The sequence below is a fragment of the Amphiura filiformis genome, chromosome 5 (genome assembly GCF_039555335.1).
Source record: "Amphiura filiformis chromosome 5, Afil_fr2py, whole genome shotgun sequence".
Taxonomy (NCBI): Eukaryota; Metazoa; Echinodermata; class Ophiuroidea; order Amphilepidida; family Amphiuridae; genus Amphiura; species Amphiura filiformis.
The window spans coordinates 9,967,120-9,985,425 of NC_092632.1; the positions used below are offsets into that span (position 1 = coordinate 9,967,120).

General features: G+C 35.4%; 1 protein-coding gene across 12 annotated transcripts in view; it reads left to right on the forward strand.

Moving 5' to 3' along the window:
• Nucleotides 1–18,306, forward strand: part of LOC140152591 (uncharacterized) — a 137,208-nt gene that overhangs the window by 13,476 nt on the left and 105,426 nt on the right. For 11 of the 12 annotated variants that reach the window (XM_072174991.1, XM_072174993.1, XM_072174997.1 and 8 more), the window contains exon 2: nucleotides 17,728–17,814. The exons of the other annotated variant lie outside the window; for it this stretch is intronic. In XM_072174991.1, coding sequence (XP_072031092.1) covers nucleotides 17,728–17,814 — 87 coding nt within the window. The remainder of the gene's footprint in view (nucleotides 1–17,727; nucleotides 17,815–18,306) is intronic. 12 annotated transcript variants of the gene reach the window in all.

The window sequence follows — 18,306 nt, forward strand, 5'->3', positions numbered from 1 at the left end:
GCCATTATGTTATCGTGAACATAGGGGAACGGCGGGTAATCCCACCCTTGATATTGGTATGGTTTATTCTATCTTACGTTGTTTTAATGTGTAGTAATAGGCTCAAATGAAAAGATGTTCGGGATTACTCTACTCTCCCTTATAGTGTCCGCTTCATTTACTTACGTCATTGAGCCCGCTGCCTTGAAAAGTAATTCGTTTCGTTTGGGGGAAGGACCGGTACGAGGCCGAACTTTACCAACACAATTTCTCTTTTTTTTTTCAGTAAAAATACGCATAAAACAATTGCAACGAGTGTCAACTTGTAATGAAATAATTGTTGTCTTGGAATTGTGGAATATATGATCAATAGTAAGTCAATTAATATTTAGCGCGATTTAAATACAGAAAAAAACATGCATCTATAATTTTGCTTGATTTGTGAGGGTACCTGCCTGGCGAGTGCAACGCATTCCGCTCGCCTGCCATAACATGCCAAATGCATGTCAGTGAACCAACGTAAATGTCTACTAAAATTCTGACATAAAACAGAAATGTTTAACATCAAAATAAAATTTGTTTGTGGTTTTATACTAAAAAGGATATTTTCAATATTTCAGTTAAAATCCAAACACGCAAGAATCGCATAAAATTGTATTTTTAGGATGTCTAAATTTCAGTTGGAAGCACTTATATTTCCTATTTCGGAAATGGTTCATATTTTTAAGCCCACACCTACCTATCTCACATCTTCTTACTTTATGTCTGGTATCTATTCTTGAAATAATATATTACGTGAGTTATTATGACTGGTGGGCGATAAAGTACAAATTATCAACAGCTTGCATCCGATGATAGGTCAGTCATGATTTTGGCATTATTATTCTCGGTTACCATCATGAACACATAATGTTTCGTGATCAGATGATAATCATTGAGATATCATTGAAGACCCATCCCAAAGAAGAAACAGCAGTTACGGCTGCAAGGAGCAAAAGTAAGGAACGATAGAGAATACCTGTTGGCATCCAAGATCATGAAAACAGGAGATGCATGATGTCTATTCTTTCAATCCGTGAAATTATATCAGACTGAAGGTTAGCAGGCACAAGTTAGATCAAGTATTCCAGACTAAAAGAATTCTACGGGCAAGTCAGACCCAAAACTACAATTCTGCACTATTCTTACACTTAATAAAGTTCTTGCAATCTTATTGATTCTTAGCCATGTGATATGACACGATATAACCACCGAGCATACTGAGTATTAAAACTTCTGAGCTGCGAAGGATACACAAGTTAGCCCGACGATCTACACGTTGTGCGTTCTTACGCAATTCACAAGTACATCAGTATACGCGAATTTCTGGCATCATTATATTAGATGCACGACAGCGGCTAAGAACAATAACTTTATTCTTTAAATATCACCGTATGCAATGCCAAGGATAATCCCACTTGAAGTATTAATTAATCGATACGTCAATATCTCAGCTGACAAGTTGTAATCATGCATGAACGTGACAGACTTGTCTATTTACATTCACTATTTTCAGTGTTTGTAATAGTATGGAAATGGATTGTTTTTGAATGTGCAAATCAGACTATTGGTCGAAAATTGAATGTTTCTTTCCGTATTAGTAGATCATTAATAGAAATTCACCGTTGGCCTGCTGAGTAAGCATAGCAGGATTTCATCTGCTATTGATAAGTGATTTGATATCTAGAATTCCTGTCAACAAATACTGAAATAAAAGAGTTGCGACGGATATTTGCTGGTCTGAAAGGGGCTTGTCTGATTCCTTGACGCGCTTCTCAATTTGAGTATTGAAAGAAGAAAACACGATGTGCAGGTCAATCAACAAATCTAAACATTGAAATTGATTCAAATTAAGCGTCACGCCCTAAATTAGGCGATTACCGTTTGTTGCTGTTGCACTTAACTGCTAGCGGTAAAAAATAGTAACGAGAAAATAAGTGCTGACAAACGGGATCACCTCTTAGTGATAGGAGAAGGATCGATGTCGTCTACATGCAGGTTCTATACGAAGATGCTAGTATTTAAATAATTATTAACAAATCCACATTGCGAGACGAGATAACACTATGTAGACCATACTCATCATTATAATTCGCCAGCAAAGTTACATGTAAGTTCTACATGTATGTTAGCTGAATCACAAGTCCTGAACCACGACCAAAATGACCGCCATTCGCCACTCAAAGAATGCGGCATTATCATTTAAAAATGTACGTGATGCTTTTACCAAAGAGTTACGGGACCAATTCGCTGACGTTTTCAGCACCAGAGTTTTAAAAACTCAAACCAATCTCACCGTAGAAGTAGTGATGCAATTACCATAGCAACCGGTCCACGCTATTTTTGAATGTATTGCTCTGCACTAGGCGTTACACTCGTCCTCTACATTGCACCATGGATTATCAAAGAACAAGGAGCTAAGGATAAACATGATAAAGACCGGGTCGTTCAATTTAGATATTTCACTCACGCCTGTAAGATAAATATCTTTGAAAAGAGCAGTATCGTATTCAATATATTATGATTGTACACATGTACACGGGTGATAAGAGCAGCCTGTTTATAGACGAACCCAATTTCACGCATTCCTGCACCTCAATGGCAGCCATAGCTGGGTCACCGGCGACTCCATCACACCTAAAATGTGAAATGACGCGGCCTTGGCGGGGACTTTAAACTGCATTCCACCACCCGTGTTACACGTAGACAAAAGAATGATGAATAATTAGTGGGTTTTTAGAACTGTCAAGCTTTCGTCAGGAGTAGTTATGACTTCTTCAGGACAAGAATGAGACATGTAGGCCGCCCCTTGCCTACTGATGGCTCTGAAAAGAGCCGTTCACTGAAGACTGTCCCTTGTCAACAGAGAACAGACAGATCTCGCCTATCTGCTAATTTTAAAGGTTTGGTGCGAGTGATCAGCATAATATGGTTCAATGCATAGGTGCCGCGTGACAAGGCAGTTAAGCGAATGCCCTGGTGCCGTGTTTCATTACCGCTCATGCACTGATCAACCACACGATAAGAAGAATCGGGAAGCACCGTAAAAAAACTGGGCAACTGGTGGCAAGAAAGTTTCGCACCACATACGTCGAAGTTCACTTTTCAAAGGGCGAACTGTTGTTACGAAAATCAAAACGACTGGTAAACATATCTACTAAATGACCTCAAAAGGTCAAATGACGAAATTGCAACAGTGACTGTCACCCTTACGAGTGAAAATACAGCTTATTTAGCCAGTGTCAACATGGTGTCATCGGTTTGAATATTTTCCTAACATATTGGACTAACTCCACAGCTATATGGTTTTTCACAATATAACAGTAATGGAAAGAAAACTGAAATTGTTCGTCATTTTTCGGCACAAAAATTTTTGACAAAAAATGACGTCACGGACATAAACAACAATCTCCTAATTAGCATATGGTCGCCATTCCTCCAGCTAGCGCGTCCTGTGATTGGTCCTTTAGTTATCTATTATTCTATATCGCTGCCGCGTGAACGTTGTAGTGCAGGGCGATATAGTAAAAAAATTGTATTCTACTATTGCTATGGTAGTCTTACGTCACTTCTACAGCGAACTGAGGCAAAGGTTCATCACATATTAGTAGCATTTTTAACGTTTGCTCATCCATGTCATCTGTGTGAGACGATCCTTGGGAACGTAAATTCGGAAGGTCAACATTGTAGCATTATACTCGTAAAAGGAGCAATTCTCAAATACTGCTTACTATGTGCCGTAACTATTATAATTTTGAGCAGATTAGTTTCTCTTTATTACAAGTTGGTATGCAAGTTCTGTCTTGGATAGGATTGTGATTATTCTTTTCTGAAATCGCACGAATCAAAATTTGTATAATATTATGAAAGAAACCCCCACCTTCACCTTCAATGCTTTTCCTCAGAAGTGTTGAACTGTTAGTGAAAACTCTTTACTCTATAGGTGTTACTTTACGGATTAAGTATTCCCCTTTGAACTATACGGATACCTTGATAGTGTTTGCAGGTTTCCCATTAAAACTTATTATTCATTAAAAATGATTAAGGAATGCGCGCATACACATACCTGGTCAATTTCACAATGTATACATGTCCGGACGGTCATTGCTGAATAACTTTGTTGCAAAGGTATTTTTAACATCATTGTTTGAACTTTGAATATACTTGACCATTATGGACTTCATATGACTTGACAAAATTTGAAGCCAATCAAATAGATTCCTTTGCGACCGAACTAGACAAAATATGGCAATCATTCACAAAGGAAATCTTGACTGATATTTACAGAATTGCAAACGCCTTTCCCGAGTGCAAGCAGACCGTTTACAAGTGATTTGTTGTATGTACTAACGACCTTTTTGTACTCAGTTGGTTTATTGCCTTTTTGATCCATTAGTGATGCTATCATGTTGTGAGACGAAGAGCTAAACGGGAAATCATTGATCATTTTGCGTCCAGAAGTTATAGTCCCTTCAATAATGTAACTTTATATCGGACAATTGAAACTGTTACGCCATGATCAGGTATTCGTTCTCTAATAATCTGATAGACTTTGAAAAATGTATGGCTTAAATTGTTTAATGATATAATAAAAACATTTGGATCAGCGTGTTAAGGCAATTTACTCCCATTAGCTTCGGTCAGTCTGGCCACCGTATAGCGAGGTAAGAATGCAGATGTGCAGATGACAGATAAAATTCCCTACGAACACTGACATCACAGAGATCGAGTGAACATTAGTATCCTTTAAGAGCCATAATATCATAGATCGTCAAAAATATGTTTTTTTACTATCTATGAAAATATTATACAATGGCCGGTTGCGTGAAATACATCTCCCTAGCCTCCTGCATCTTGTACGTATACAATGTTGCCGACAGTATTTCAGTTTAATTCTTTTGAGTAAATGCCTGTTTGGAATATTAACTGTTTCTCCATGTTAGTATGGAATTTAATGGAAATAAATATTGACCTTAGTTGAAATTAGTAGGGGGAACATTGACTGACTGCTACCAATTATTGTTAAAAAGAATGAATCGATAAATTATTAATTGTACTCGAATCTATCGCAGTAAAAACAAAACAGCCTGACAAAATCACAAATAAAATACATTAGCACAAAAAGGAAGCAAGTAAGCTTTCCTAATGAGTCGAAGACTCGCATAGCCTGTAGTTGTAGACAGATTTAACACAGAGCGTGTGAAAATGATTGCGACGTCAAACCTGGTGTTGTTTTCCTTGCCTGAGAATTTGACTTAGTGAACACCTCCGTCATAGCATCATTCCAAATATCCTCGAGTGAAAATCGCTGTCCCTGAGGATGCAAAGGAAGGACGAACACACAGTACTCACATGATACAAGATTGTATCATCCCTCCAGCATTTTGCTAGGGCTATTTGAGCTGCTATTCAACTTCTCATAACTAATTTTAGTTTAGGATAGGATACAAATGGGTCATAGGAAAGAGAACCAGACGCGATAGTTGTACGTTAGAGATGTATTCTATTATATGATTAAGTTTGACTTTTTATTATACACATATATTACTTATACCGTATAACACGACGAAACTCGCACCTTCAGTGCATAAAATGTAAGTTGTCCGATTTATCGTGATATGCACCATGAGATAAAATAAAAGATTTACTTGCGTTGCATTCTTTGATCTCATCATGGATTAGGTTTGACATCAAGCATCATATGATAAACACAATAACCTATGCCGAGCCTCGTTGTCAAATGTAGGAATTACGAGCAGCGTAATGATCTATTTGTACATCTGCTGATTTATAATGAACGTCAAGTACAATATTCACGAGAATCACAAATGTATATGAGTTCTATCTTGATTAATGATTTGCAATGAGGGAAAATGAATTGTGTTTCATAATCTAAAGAACTGCAAAATCAAAATGCATTTGACATAGATATTTGCATTGCAACACTTTTGGCGAAGTATTTGGTAGTATAGACATGTATAGACATCCGCAAGCAATTGAACATGTTGGACGGCAGAGATCTTTGGGCCTCTGAAGGCTCTAACAATCTACATGCTTGAAATGATTTCTTCATACCTTATATATATACTACCCTGAGGAACTCAGAATGTGATGTCATTTTGTAATTATTAAAAAAACATCAATTGTGTCATTTTGAGTGCTTAGTAAACTATGAAAATGTGCATTGTATGGATTCAGAAAATATATAGTTTGAGCTATCTAGAATGTATTCTTGACTTGTTTGCATAAAGTTCAAAGGTCAAAATACATCCCTCCAGTATTATGCCACGTATATGAGCTGCAAATAAAGCTGATCTTCTTCTCATCAGCTAATTTTAGACGTGATAGTTGTGCGTTGGAGATGTATTCTATTATCATGATTATCATGATTAAGGATGATTTTCTATTAGTATAAATCCAATACTTATTTTCACATCTTTGAGCTGTAATATGTAATACTCAGGTGAACATGGTGATAGAGGCCCGATAAAAGACTCAAATCATCTACAGAATTATTATGTTCTGAAAAAATATTTGCATAATTATTCCGAAGACAAAACATGGAAATCTGTGTAAGAGGAGGAATTCGGAAGGTCATTATCATAACAAAAGAGGCAGTTCTCAGATGCGAATGCTGTAGAGCAGAATTCTATTATTTGCCGTTGAGTAAAAATACAATTTGAGCAGGTTAATCACCCTTTATGACAATTTCTGTTTGCATTGTGTAAGCATTATGTGTGATTAATGAATGATGTGCTGAAATCGCACGAATCAAAATTTGTATAATAACTATGAAAGAAATTTCCACCTTCACATTGAATGCTCGTTTTCCTGTGAGGCGTTGACTTTATAGCGAAAACTCTTTACTCAAAAGGTGTTATATTATGGATTAGGCCTTCCTTTTAAATTATATACGGATACCTTGAGAGTATTAGCAGCTTTTCCACCATTAAAACCTACTGAGCCTGTGAATAAAATACCATATAATTCATTAACATGAATAAGGAATGAGTGCCATGTACCTGGTCAATTTCAAGACGTACTGTGTCCGGACGGTCATTTCTGGATGACTTGATTGCCGTGATTGCAGTGTATTTTAACATCAATTTTGGACCTCTGAGTAGAGGTGGACATTATGGATCTCAGAATGACTTTTTTAAATTCGAAGACAATCAAACAAGATTCCTTTGTGACCGAACTGGACAAATCATAATGTGCAATAAACAAAGCAAATCTTGACTGATATTTACATTTCAAAATGGAATACGACAGATATTGCAGTTCATGCCCATTCGTGATTCGTTCATTTTGTGAGACGAACAGCAAAAAGGGAAAGCATTGAAGATTTGGCGTCCAGAGATTGATCCCTTATTAATATAACTTTAGATCGGATAAAGGACATTTGTCACGCTCAAGATATTTCACGTATTCGTACTCAAATTATCTGATAGACTTGAAAAAGTATGGCTTATATTTTCATGATATATACAGGGTGTAACAATAAAATTTGTACAATTGCATTTTGACTTCTCAGGAAAAAACTAAAAGAGTTATGGCACAAATGTTACATGCAATATAATCAGTAATATCTTGGCTAAAAGAAGACGTTTAGTTGGTTTCTTTACTAGCTTGGGTTAAAAAGTTATGTCTGATTAATTCAAACGTCCAGAAAACGTGTTGGGCCACTTTTGCCATGTTTGCGCATATCAAGTTTGAACCGCGTAGATATGCTTATCGTACATTAAATATCAAAGAACTGACACAAAAGAATTATAAGTTGTGTTTCTTCATATAATTAACATGAACATATTATCATAATATGGTATTTCTTTAAAAGTTATAAATGAAGTCATGAAATTTCTTTCAAATTATCTTATAAATAAAGTAATTTTTCATATCCCTGAGATATCATTGGTAAAACTGAGAACATTTTTGCATCCATAAGTACAAAACAATAAGATTTTGAAATTAAGTTCAGCTGGGCTTCTAGCTGTTCTGGGGCGACCACTATTACCAGCATGTATGTTAACAAATTCTACATACTTCTCATAGTTATATGTAATTGTATGCCTTGATGGAAGATGTGAGTTTGGAAAATGAGCTAAAAACAATCTTATGGTATCTGCTTGACTCCATGTGCTACCGAATGTCACAACCATAAAAATACGCTCTTCCAACGTGAATTGGGGTTGACGTTGTTGAGCTGCAGCCACGATTTCTAGTAGATGAGATTGTTATGTCAGTGCTTAGTTGTGACTTTTAAAAACTCAAGGAGATATTCTATTATATAATCATTTCTATCACTTCGAATACCCCATTGTTTAAAACTACCTATCATATTAGAGCACCGTCCAACTGGTCCATGGGTCAACTTTATTCCGTCGCTTTTGTAATACTTTAGACAAAAGTGGCCCAAGCGGTTTTAAGACTAGGTTACATAATTGGCCATATCTTCACTTTTATACCGTCGATTTTATTGGAACAAAGCTTAGTTGGTGGCTGAAGAAATGATCTTGATAGATATATAAATATCAAACCACAAAATAAACGGTATACTTGTGTCAGTCTATTTTCAAAATTGTACAAATTTTATTGTTACACCCTGTATAATAAAAACATGTGGATCATCGTGTTAAGGTAATTTCCCCCATTAATTTCGGTCAGTCTATTTAGGGTGAGGAAAGAATGCAGATGAGAGATGACAGATAAAATTTGCTACGAACACTGACATCAAAGATCGAGTGGACATCGGTTTCCATTATTGAGGTATGATAATTATATAGCCTATATATTGAATACTGTGAAATGGCTTGGCAAAATCTCAATGGAAACACTGATTTCAAACAGTTATTGTTGAAAAGAGAGGAGAGTCGAAGATTATTAATTGTACGCGTTTCTATCGCAGTGAAACACAAAACAGCCTGATAACATTATGAAAAGTATTATGAAAAGGAAGCCAGTAAGCTATCCTAATGATTTGAAAACTCGTATAGCCTGTAGTAGTAGACAAAATTAACACAGAGCGTGTGAAAATGATTGCGACGTCAAACCTGGTGTTGTTTTCTTTGCCTGAGAATTTGACTTGGTCATAACATCATTCCAAATATCCTCGAGTGAGAATCGCTGTCCCTGAGGATGCGAAGGAAGGAGGAAGACACAGTACTCACCTGATACAAGATTGTAACACCCCTCCAGCATTTTGCTACGGCTATTTGAGCTGCAAATAAAGCTGGTCTTCTTCTCATCAGCTAATTTTAGTTTAGGATAGGAAACAAACGGGAAAGAGTATCAGACGCGATAGTTGCGAGTAAGAGATGTATTCTATTATCTGATTAAGTTTGACTTTTTATAAGTATAAATCCCATGCTTATTTCTTAGCGGATTTCATACCTGATGGAGATTTGTTTTGATTTGTTTAAGGGATGGGGTATGAGCGTTTGGACAGTATTTATTATGGGACATTGGAGCACATCGGACATATCGAATTGCATTCTGAATACGAAGAATGTCCTTCTGATATCAAATAATTCTTATTTTTTGAAATTCGCAATGTAATACACATTTTATTGCAAATGATTAAAAATTAATATTTTTGACATTTAACAGTACTCGAAGTAAACTTTATAAATCTGATGATTTATATTTAAAGTGTATGTAGGTGGGATGAAAAGCCGACGATCAATTGGAAATTTTGACCTTTCGTATTGAAGATATAGATTTTGTCCCCAAATCAGCAAAAACAAATTAGGTCTTTTGGGGGAATAAAATCCATATCTTTCAATATGAAAGGTCAAAATTTTCAATTGATCGTCGGCTTTTCCTCCCAGCTACATACACTTTAAGAATATACCATTAAATTTATATATCAAAGCCAGTCGTTTCTTAATTTATCTTCATTGCGGAAATGTCTTAGTACATCCAAATAATGTTTTTGCTGACGAACATATTTATTTTGTAATAATGTTTAATGCAAATGATTAAAAATTAATATTTTTGACATTTAACAGTACTCGAAGTAAACTTTATAAATCTGATGATTTATACTTAAAGTGTATGTAGGTGGGATGAAAAGCCGACGATCAATTGGAAATTTTGACCTTTCGTATTGAAGATATGGATTTTGTCCCCAAATCAGCAAAAACAAATTAGGTCTTTTTGGGGGAATAAAATCCATATCTTTCAATATGAAAGGTCAAAATTTTCAATTGATCGTCGGCTTTTCCTCCCAGCTACATACACTTTAAGAATATACCATTAAATTTATAACATTTACTTCGAGGACTGTAATATATCAAAAATGTGAAAAATATCAAATTTTAATAATTTGTCATAAATTTGTATTACATCGTGAATTTCAAAATTGAAAATTATTTGATATCAGAAAGACATTCTTCGTATTCAGAATGCAATTCGATATGTCTGATGTGCTCTCATGTCCCACAAAAACGTTCATTCCAGATCCCTTAATGTAACATAAAAAGAAGTATGTGTCAAAGAGAATAGTACCTCTATTGTACTATGTCCAAGAAAAAAAAGTACGTATGGGATAGCTTCTGAAATAATATTATTGAAAATAAATCAAAGCCAGTCGTTTCTTAATTTATCTTCATTGCGGAAATGTCTTAGTACATCCAAATAATGTTTTTGCTGACGAACATATTTATTTTGTAATAATGTTTACACTTCGTTCAGTTTAATTTTCTTGAACAAATTTTCAGATTATAGTATTACTACACCCTTAATAAATTTAGACTATTTTTTGCATTTTCTCAAAAACTAATAACGCCTTGGTAACAAAAGTTATGTATATTATAGGGGTAAGAAATCAATTACTACACTGGAATTTCAGTGACCCAAGACAAGCGGTTCGATACTTGTGATAGAAAATGAGGTACCGCTAGGATGTACCTCATTTGCTATCATATTTATTGAATCGCTTGTCTTGATTCACTGAAATTTCAGTGTAGTAATTGGATTCCAGCCCCAATAATATTCATAACTTTTGTTACGAGTGTGTTATTAATTTTTGAGAAACATGCAAAAATAGTCACACATTTACCACAGGGGTGTAATACCCCCTTAAGTTTATTTATTTCAAATGCACTTGGTATAGTCATCCATTGGACGGTAATTGGGTCTTTAAGGCTCCAAGCATCCACATCCGTGAAATGATTTTTTTCATATCGTATATCGTATTCTATTTTATGAACAATATTTGTGACACAAGACACCAAACATGATACCCAGAGGAACTCCAAAAGCCGTGATGCGATTTTGAACCCATGTTAGTTTATCAATTGTCAGAACGTCTTCGTTTGTTACGTAACTGATGGGGGAAGGATTGTGCGATTTATTCGCTGTCGAAGCGACGTAATAATCGGATTAACTACCATAGCAATGGATGAATACAATTTATGAATAGATCGCCCTGCACTACAAGCAGATTGCACTAATTACCTGTGTATGTCACCAAACATAGATTGAATACATTGCCGCTCTTTTCAAAGATATTAATGTTACAGGTGCGAGTAATTAGCATTTCTTTGACATCTATGGTTCAATGCATAGGTACCGCATGAACGATGTAGTGCAGGGCGATCTATTCAAAATTGTATTCATCCATATTTGCTATGGTAGGTAATCCGATTAATTACGTCACTTCGACAGCGAATAGGATGAGGATCTGCGGTGAAGGTCACTCCTTAAAATGAGTAAATGACTTGCTTTGATTTCACACATAATTGTGGAAATTTGAGTGCATTAGTAAACTATGAAAAGTGAAATCTAATACCCAAAGGAAAATTAACGTATAAACAAAACATGATTTATGAATGAAATGTTGCAACATTTCAAGCATGACTTATTTTACAATCAGATGGACATAAAAGACATTGACGCGTTTAGAATGAAAACAAAATGTGTTTAATTTAACAGTTTTCCTCTATTTCCCGTGACGTAGCTGATATAAAGATTATTATCATAATCATCATAAGTGAAAATGGACTTCTTGTTATCAATAAAATATCTTGATGATGTAGAAATATCTGACTAATCAACGGTATCCATTTTAGGAATACGGTTCATGGTCCTTTGGAATTACATGATGTTCCAATAAGCTTGGACCTCAATTACTGTGTTGTTGTCCACACACATAAAATAAAATGCTTCGTAAATTCTGCGATATTGGTTAAAGATTGCTTATCAAAGTAGTAAAGTGAAGTAATGAAGAACATAGTTGGGCCTAGTGTAGTTATGAAAAACAATCAGCAGTTTAGCTGCGCCCTTTTTACAAGACACTTGAGAGCAGGCAGATGGTATGGCCAACACCTAACATAGACAAATATAGAATGTAGGTGATCCTTTGGAACCTAGATTATTATGTAATTTGACACACGTTTCATTCCTTTGCCGTTTGGTCAATGGCAGATTTAACTCTTGCACTACAGGTTGAAACTTGAAATTAAAATATTTGATTTCAAAGCCGATATACATCTGTTGGCAAGGTTTGCATGGTAAGCCTCTATAAATGACGAATGATAAAAACATTGTCGCCTCCTCCATCTGTTTATATATTCTATCGCAGCTGGTAAATACTTCATAGAATTTAACTCATCGTAATGTCTTGTATATTGTTTTATGTCCTGAACAAACATAAATGATTTAAATTAAAACAAGGACAGCTCGGCAGATATTTTAAAAGCTCTTTCAGAAACATGATAGTTTCTCTACTAATGCTTGGTAATTTAAAGCTATGATTCTGTGACACTTGATCATGTTGATTTATTTGGACGAATGTAGGAATATCTGATATGCTGTATACTTACATAACGAGACAGCCATAATATTTTATGATTCTTTGGGAAGATTCTAGAGCGAGTATTATTTTCTTAATATTTGAATTTCTTACATGCTTCCATGCGATGTTATTTTAATTATAAATCTTTCGTGTGTGCTGAAATTAATATTTGAATTATAACTTTACTGTGTGTCGGGTTAGAACAGCGTAAGACGCAAAGATGCAGTAAAATATCGCGCTGATTAATTAAGATTAACAATAAAAACAAAGAACCAAATAAGAAAGAAAAAAAAGAAGAAAAAAGATTCAGTTTGTCATTCATTGTTCTTAAAACATATCAGTATTGCTCAGCTCGGGTTATAAAATAGTTCATGAATTAACATCTACCAATAGTTGTATCAAGTAAAACATATAAATTAATTTGAATTCGAGAAGAAGTTTCAAATCCGAATGTTATTTTTCATTTGTTAACAAATTTAGCGGGTATAGCTTTAAACATGGCATATATTTCATCTCTACAACCCAACTGGGTATTTTTGTTTCAATATTTAACTTATCTTGCTCATAATCATCAAGAGGTTTCAAAATGCAGATAAGAACATTTTGAAATGATCAGATTAAAGCACCTGTGGAAAAGCTATAAGATTGCGGAAACCAGGTTGGCAGAAGAATATGTGGTCGTGATGGAGGTAAATGAAGCACACAGATAACCACACGGCGATGATATCCGATTGACACTGATCATGTCATATGTCATATTTTGAAGGTTTTCCTACTATCATTATTTTTCAATTTACATCTCTAAAAATATAAAAATCATGTCGACCTGCCTTTTTTATTTTATCCTCCACGTGCATTCAGGATATCTCACCATTACACGCCCATCTTGGTGGAACTGAAAAATTAGCAGGATTGATGGTTTCCGAAATAAAATTACCTGGAAAGGTTAAATCTCCTTAAATATGCTTTTCACAATAAAACGGGCATTTACAATGGAGTGCTCAGAAAGTGATAGGTATTGCTACAGATTCTTTGTCGGAGGTAATATTTCGAGGGATTATTGCAAGACGCACTAGGATCCACAACATGCTCATCTATCAGGGGCAGCGTTCTTAAACCCGAATACATTTGTACTACATTGAATGATTTGGGTACAAAAACATTGCACTATGATTATGTAATTGAGGTTATTGGACTATGCCATTGGGATGAGGCTATTGTGGCCCATAGTGATGATCCCATCTGCAAAATTGCTGCCCAATGTCGTATTATTAGATGCATAGAATATAGAATGCAGAAATTGTCAGGTGTCAATAGAGGAGCTATTGCAGATAGGGCGTTCTTGAACTAACCACTCGAATTAACGTTTCAGATTTATACTTGTACCCATATACACCAGGCACAAAAAGAAACTCGTCAGTTATAGTCGTCCTTGCTGTTCAACACCCTGATAATTTTGGATTATTCTGAAATATACATTTGACACCCTGTTCGTGAATATCAAACAAGAATTGACCAAGATACGTGCCTCCAAACACTCAAACCCCAAAATCGAAAGTTGCAATTTTAACGATTCAATTGTGCCTGTTACATTGTGTGCTTTATTGATTGGCCCGTGGTGCTTGTGTGCAATACAATGATACGTTCCCATTGAAAATCGTTGAAATTGCAACTTTTGATTTTGGGGTGTGACGATTTTAAGGCGCATATCTTGGTCAATTCCTGTTCGATTTTCACGAACAGGGTGACAAATGAGAAAGCAAAGTCCAGCAAAGTCCAGTAGTAGTAGCTGGTGTAGTAGCTGGGATAGTGGTATATTTGTGTGAGTCGTTCGATGGGGTGCATGGATGGTAGGGTAATGGTGTTCACTAATATTGATCATGGCGACAATGTTCACATTTGCACTTCGATGTAGAGGACACTTACGTGTATTTATGGTGATATAACCAACAATCATGAATAGCATTTATTAAGCATTTAGCGTATAAATGTGTGTCTCACAGAAGCACTAGATATTTAACACAGGATAAGCGTTGTGTGAATCAAAGATTAGACCAGAATTTGCCTTCAATTTAAGTCGTTTCATTTCGTCGAGACCAAAGCGTAACTTAGTAGAAATATAAAGGACGTGTAGGTTCCCCAGTAGAACACAATGACACCATTTGTAAATTGATCCACTAAGGTGAAAACAAATGTATCAAATAGTTGTGTGAAATCAAATACTCTTGATATTGGTTAACCCAACGAAGGGGCATAGGGGCCTGCTGGGATCAGACCCAAATCTTATATTTGTGGTGTTTGAAAAACAAATATAATTTGAAATATTTTGGTAATACTATTATGTTCTTAAAATAAGCATTTAAGAAGACAATTCGTCCGTTTGATCACTTTGATATAATGATATTAAGGACTTACCGTAGGATGAGAATAAGCAATGTGATATTCAAGGATTTTTTAGAGTTCATACAATTTATGTGGTTATTTATTTCTTCTTTATATCTGTGTCCTATTTGCTATACTAATACATCTTGTGTCACCTGAAATACAAACTAGACATCCCTGCGACGCTCGTGTGACCTTCTTCACCTATCACTCTATGTGATTTGCTATCATGTAAATTGGACAATTGCCACTGGCTTTCTATATTCAGGTTCTATGAATCTCAGTGGAAATCAGATCTTGTACTACATAACATATTGCCTATGTGATCCAATTTTAAACATTATATTGTCTGACTGACATTATCTGAAACAATGCAAACTTAATATGTGCAGGAACTAAAATAGTTTTACCTATGCATTGCATTCAGTGTCATGTTTTTTTTGGTGTGGATTTCTATAGCATGCACTATATTGCCACCTATGTAGATACCTCGGAGGTGCTGTGGTCATATTCATATTAACCGACACTTAAGTGCATTTTTGACGATGTTAAATCACAAAAAACTATCAGTGTATCCCTTTAGATAGCGAAGTGACTCCCGTAAGCTTGAACTTAAGGTATTCTCCTAACTTTCTCCCTATTGCTTCCCTTAAATTCTGCCCTTATACAAATTTTCCAGTAGCAGTATCTGTACTTTTGTTCTTCTCACTCAGAGGAACATTTAGAGAACTGATATTGTATAATTGGTTTGAAGATTTTATAAAATATGGTAATAATATCCAGTTGAAATATAACACCATATGTTTGAACTTTGTTAGCGTAAAAAACGAGCAACCATAGAGTTTCACTTAACACTCCTTAGTATTACGCTAGATTACTGACAGGGAAATCGGAAGGTTTGCAAGTGTTGCGTTCGTTATGAATGATTTTCTTTCCGAGTTCCAAAGTAGCAATCTGAACAATCACCAAATTAGCATCTTGGAGTTAAATACAATAGGAGTAACAATTTGCCATAAAGTTCAAATAGTATGGCTTTAATGTTGACATACTTGTCTAATTGTCCTGGTTTGTAGATATTTGGTTCACTCGCCCGCTGTTGTAATCAGCGTGAAAACATTATGAAGTCAAACAGGCATGACAGTAGGTTAGATGAGAGGTCAGACAATTAGTAATAGGATAGAATACATCTGGAAACGGACAAATTAGGATCTAAAATGAAATTAGAATGATGGTAATTTATATATTGAGTACAATTATTTGATTAATCTCCACGTTGGTATGGATCATTTACAGAAGAAAAAGGATATTTGATTAAACATAGCATTTGAGGTGAGTGCTGACATTGGTTTTTGGTTGACAGTTGTAACCACATGTCGTAATCGAGATGTAATCAAAAATTATCATTGATTAGATTTAATTAAAAACTTATTAATCATAAATACTGCAGTGCCTGAGGCCAATGACCTAATTGTGTCAACCCTATTATATGTGTAGCCAAAATTATTAGGGTGTAAAGCATGATAAATGTGTGAAGTATATCTGAGTATCAATCAGTTTGCAGACTAACTACTTCATGTCAAAGATTTTGATTAAATATGGCAGTGAGTGCCTAGGTTTTTTCAAGTACTACATCCGATGTCACAAGTTTAGTACAAGGACATGCCCTTTAAGACACACGCCTTTCTATGTTATAGTAAGCTTTATATGAAACTGCCATATCATTTCCACACACACCATATTATTAATTTTATATAAGACACATGTAGTTGTTTTGAAGCCAAACCAAATAGGCCTAGCCCTATATCTATTTTTATCATTCGTGTTTTTTTAAATAACATTTGTATCAATAAATAATTGACCATCTCGCGGGATGATACTTTACTCAAGTAAAATGTGTTTTTGCAATTGCATCATATACTCGTAACAGGTAACAGAATACATTAATTGGTATCCATCGGTTTACACTGCTGGGCCTTTTCAAGTTTTTGCTCCTGTTTCTGTTTCTCTGTTATTCTGTTATTAAGTCCCAGATTGATTGACGTATTCAATGGATGAGAAGGTATGAAAAAGCCGAAAACCAAACAATGATTAGATTTTAAACAGAGTTATTGGTAGCGTTGTAAAGCCAATAATCCTAAGTGTTTTGTTATCTCAAATTAGGACGTAAATTCTTTCAATTGATAGCAATGAATGTTGCAATGTACCCAGAAAGTTAAAACGAGAACACTTGGAATGGCCCACTGCATTTAGATACTATGGAAATAGATTTGTACCAATTACTGTGATGCAGGTTAATAAGAAGATTTTTTTTCTTACTGAATTAGTTTGATTTGCTAACCAGACTCTCTTTAACAGGATAGGTAACAACAGATGGAAACAGTTTTACTTCTTGCAACAGACTGCGGGTTTCATTTGCTTATATTCCTGTTGAAATTTATGTTTCAATATTCTGTTCTCACGGGTTGCTATGTTTGTGAGAATATTTTGATCCTTCCATAAAATCCTCATTAATTTGTTGATTTTATTCGTATTGGCAGCAACTCAATTCCATTACCGGGCAGTAGCCGAGTTCGTCCTACTTCAGTAAGAATCCCTATAGCGTATAGGGTGGCGTACAGGTAAAATCAGAGTTTTCCTTTATACAGGGTATTGAAAAAGTGAGGCAAAGTTTACTGTATACGCAGTATCCACATTCAGACATTTGCATGCCCCGCTTAACTTGAGTGAAATTGAGATCAGATCTAGAATGGATTAAACGTTCAGATCTAGATATGCTCGTATTTATGTAAACTTTGCTTCCAATCTGTTGACCCTGTTTATTACCATTTTCCACCCTGATGTGACAGTGACGTCAATGCGTATTTCGTTGGGAGCAGCTACAAATCGTTACTGTTCGCTCAAAACGCTGGCGTACACACGCACGCGCTTAAAGACGTCGCGGCATAGATGCGCGCGCGAAATAGCTGTCTTAATGCTTTGACGTCACTGCCACATCAGGGTAAAAATGGTATAGTTGTCGTTTTGTTTCGCTCGCCCCCTCGCCTAGATGATTACCTTGCAAGCAATTCGTCGTTGTCCAACTATTAATCTACATATTGCCTTTTCAACCC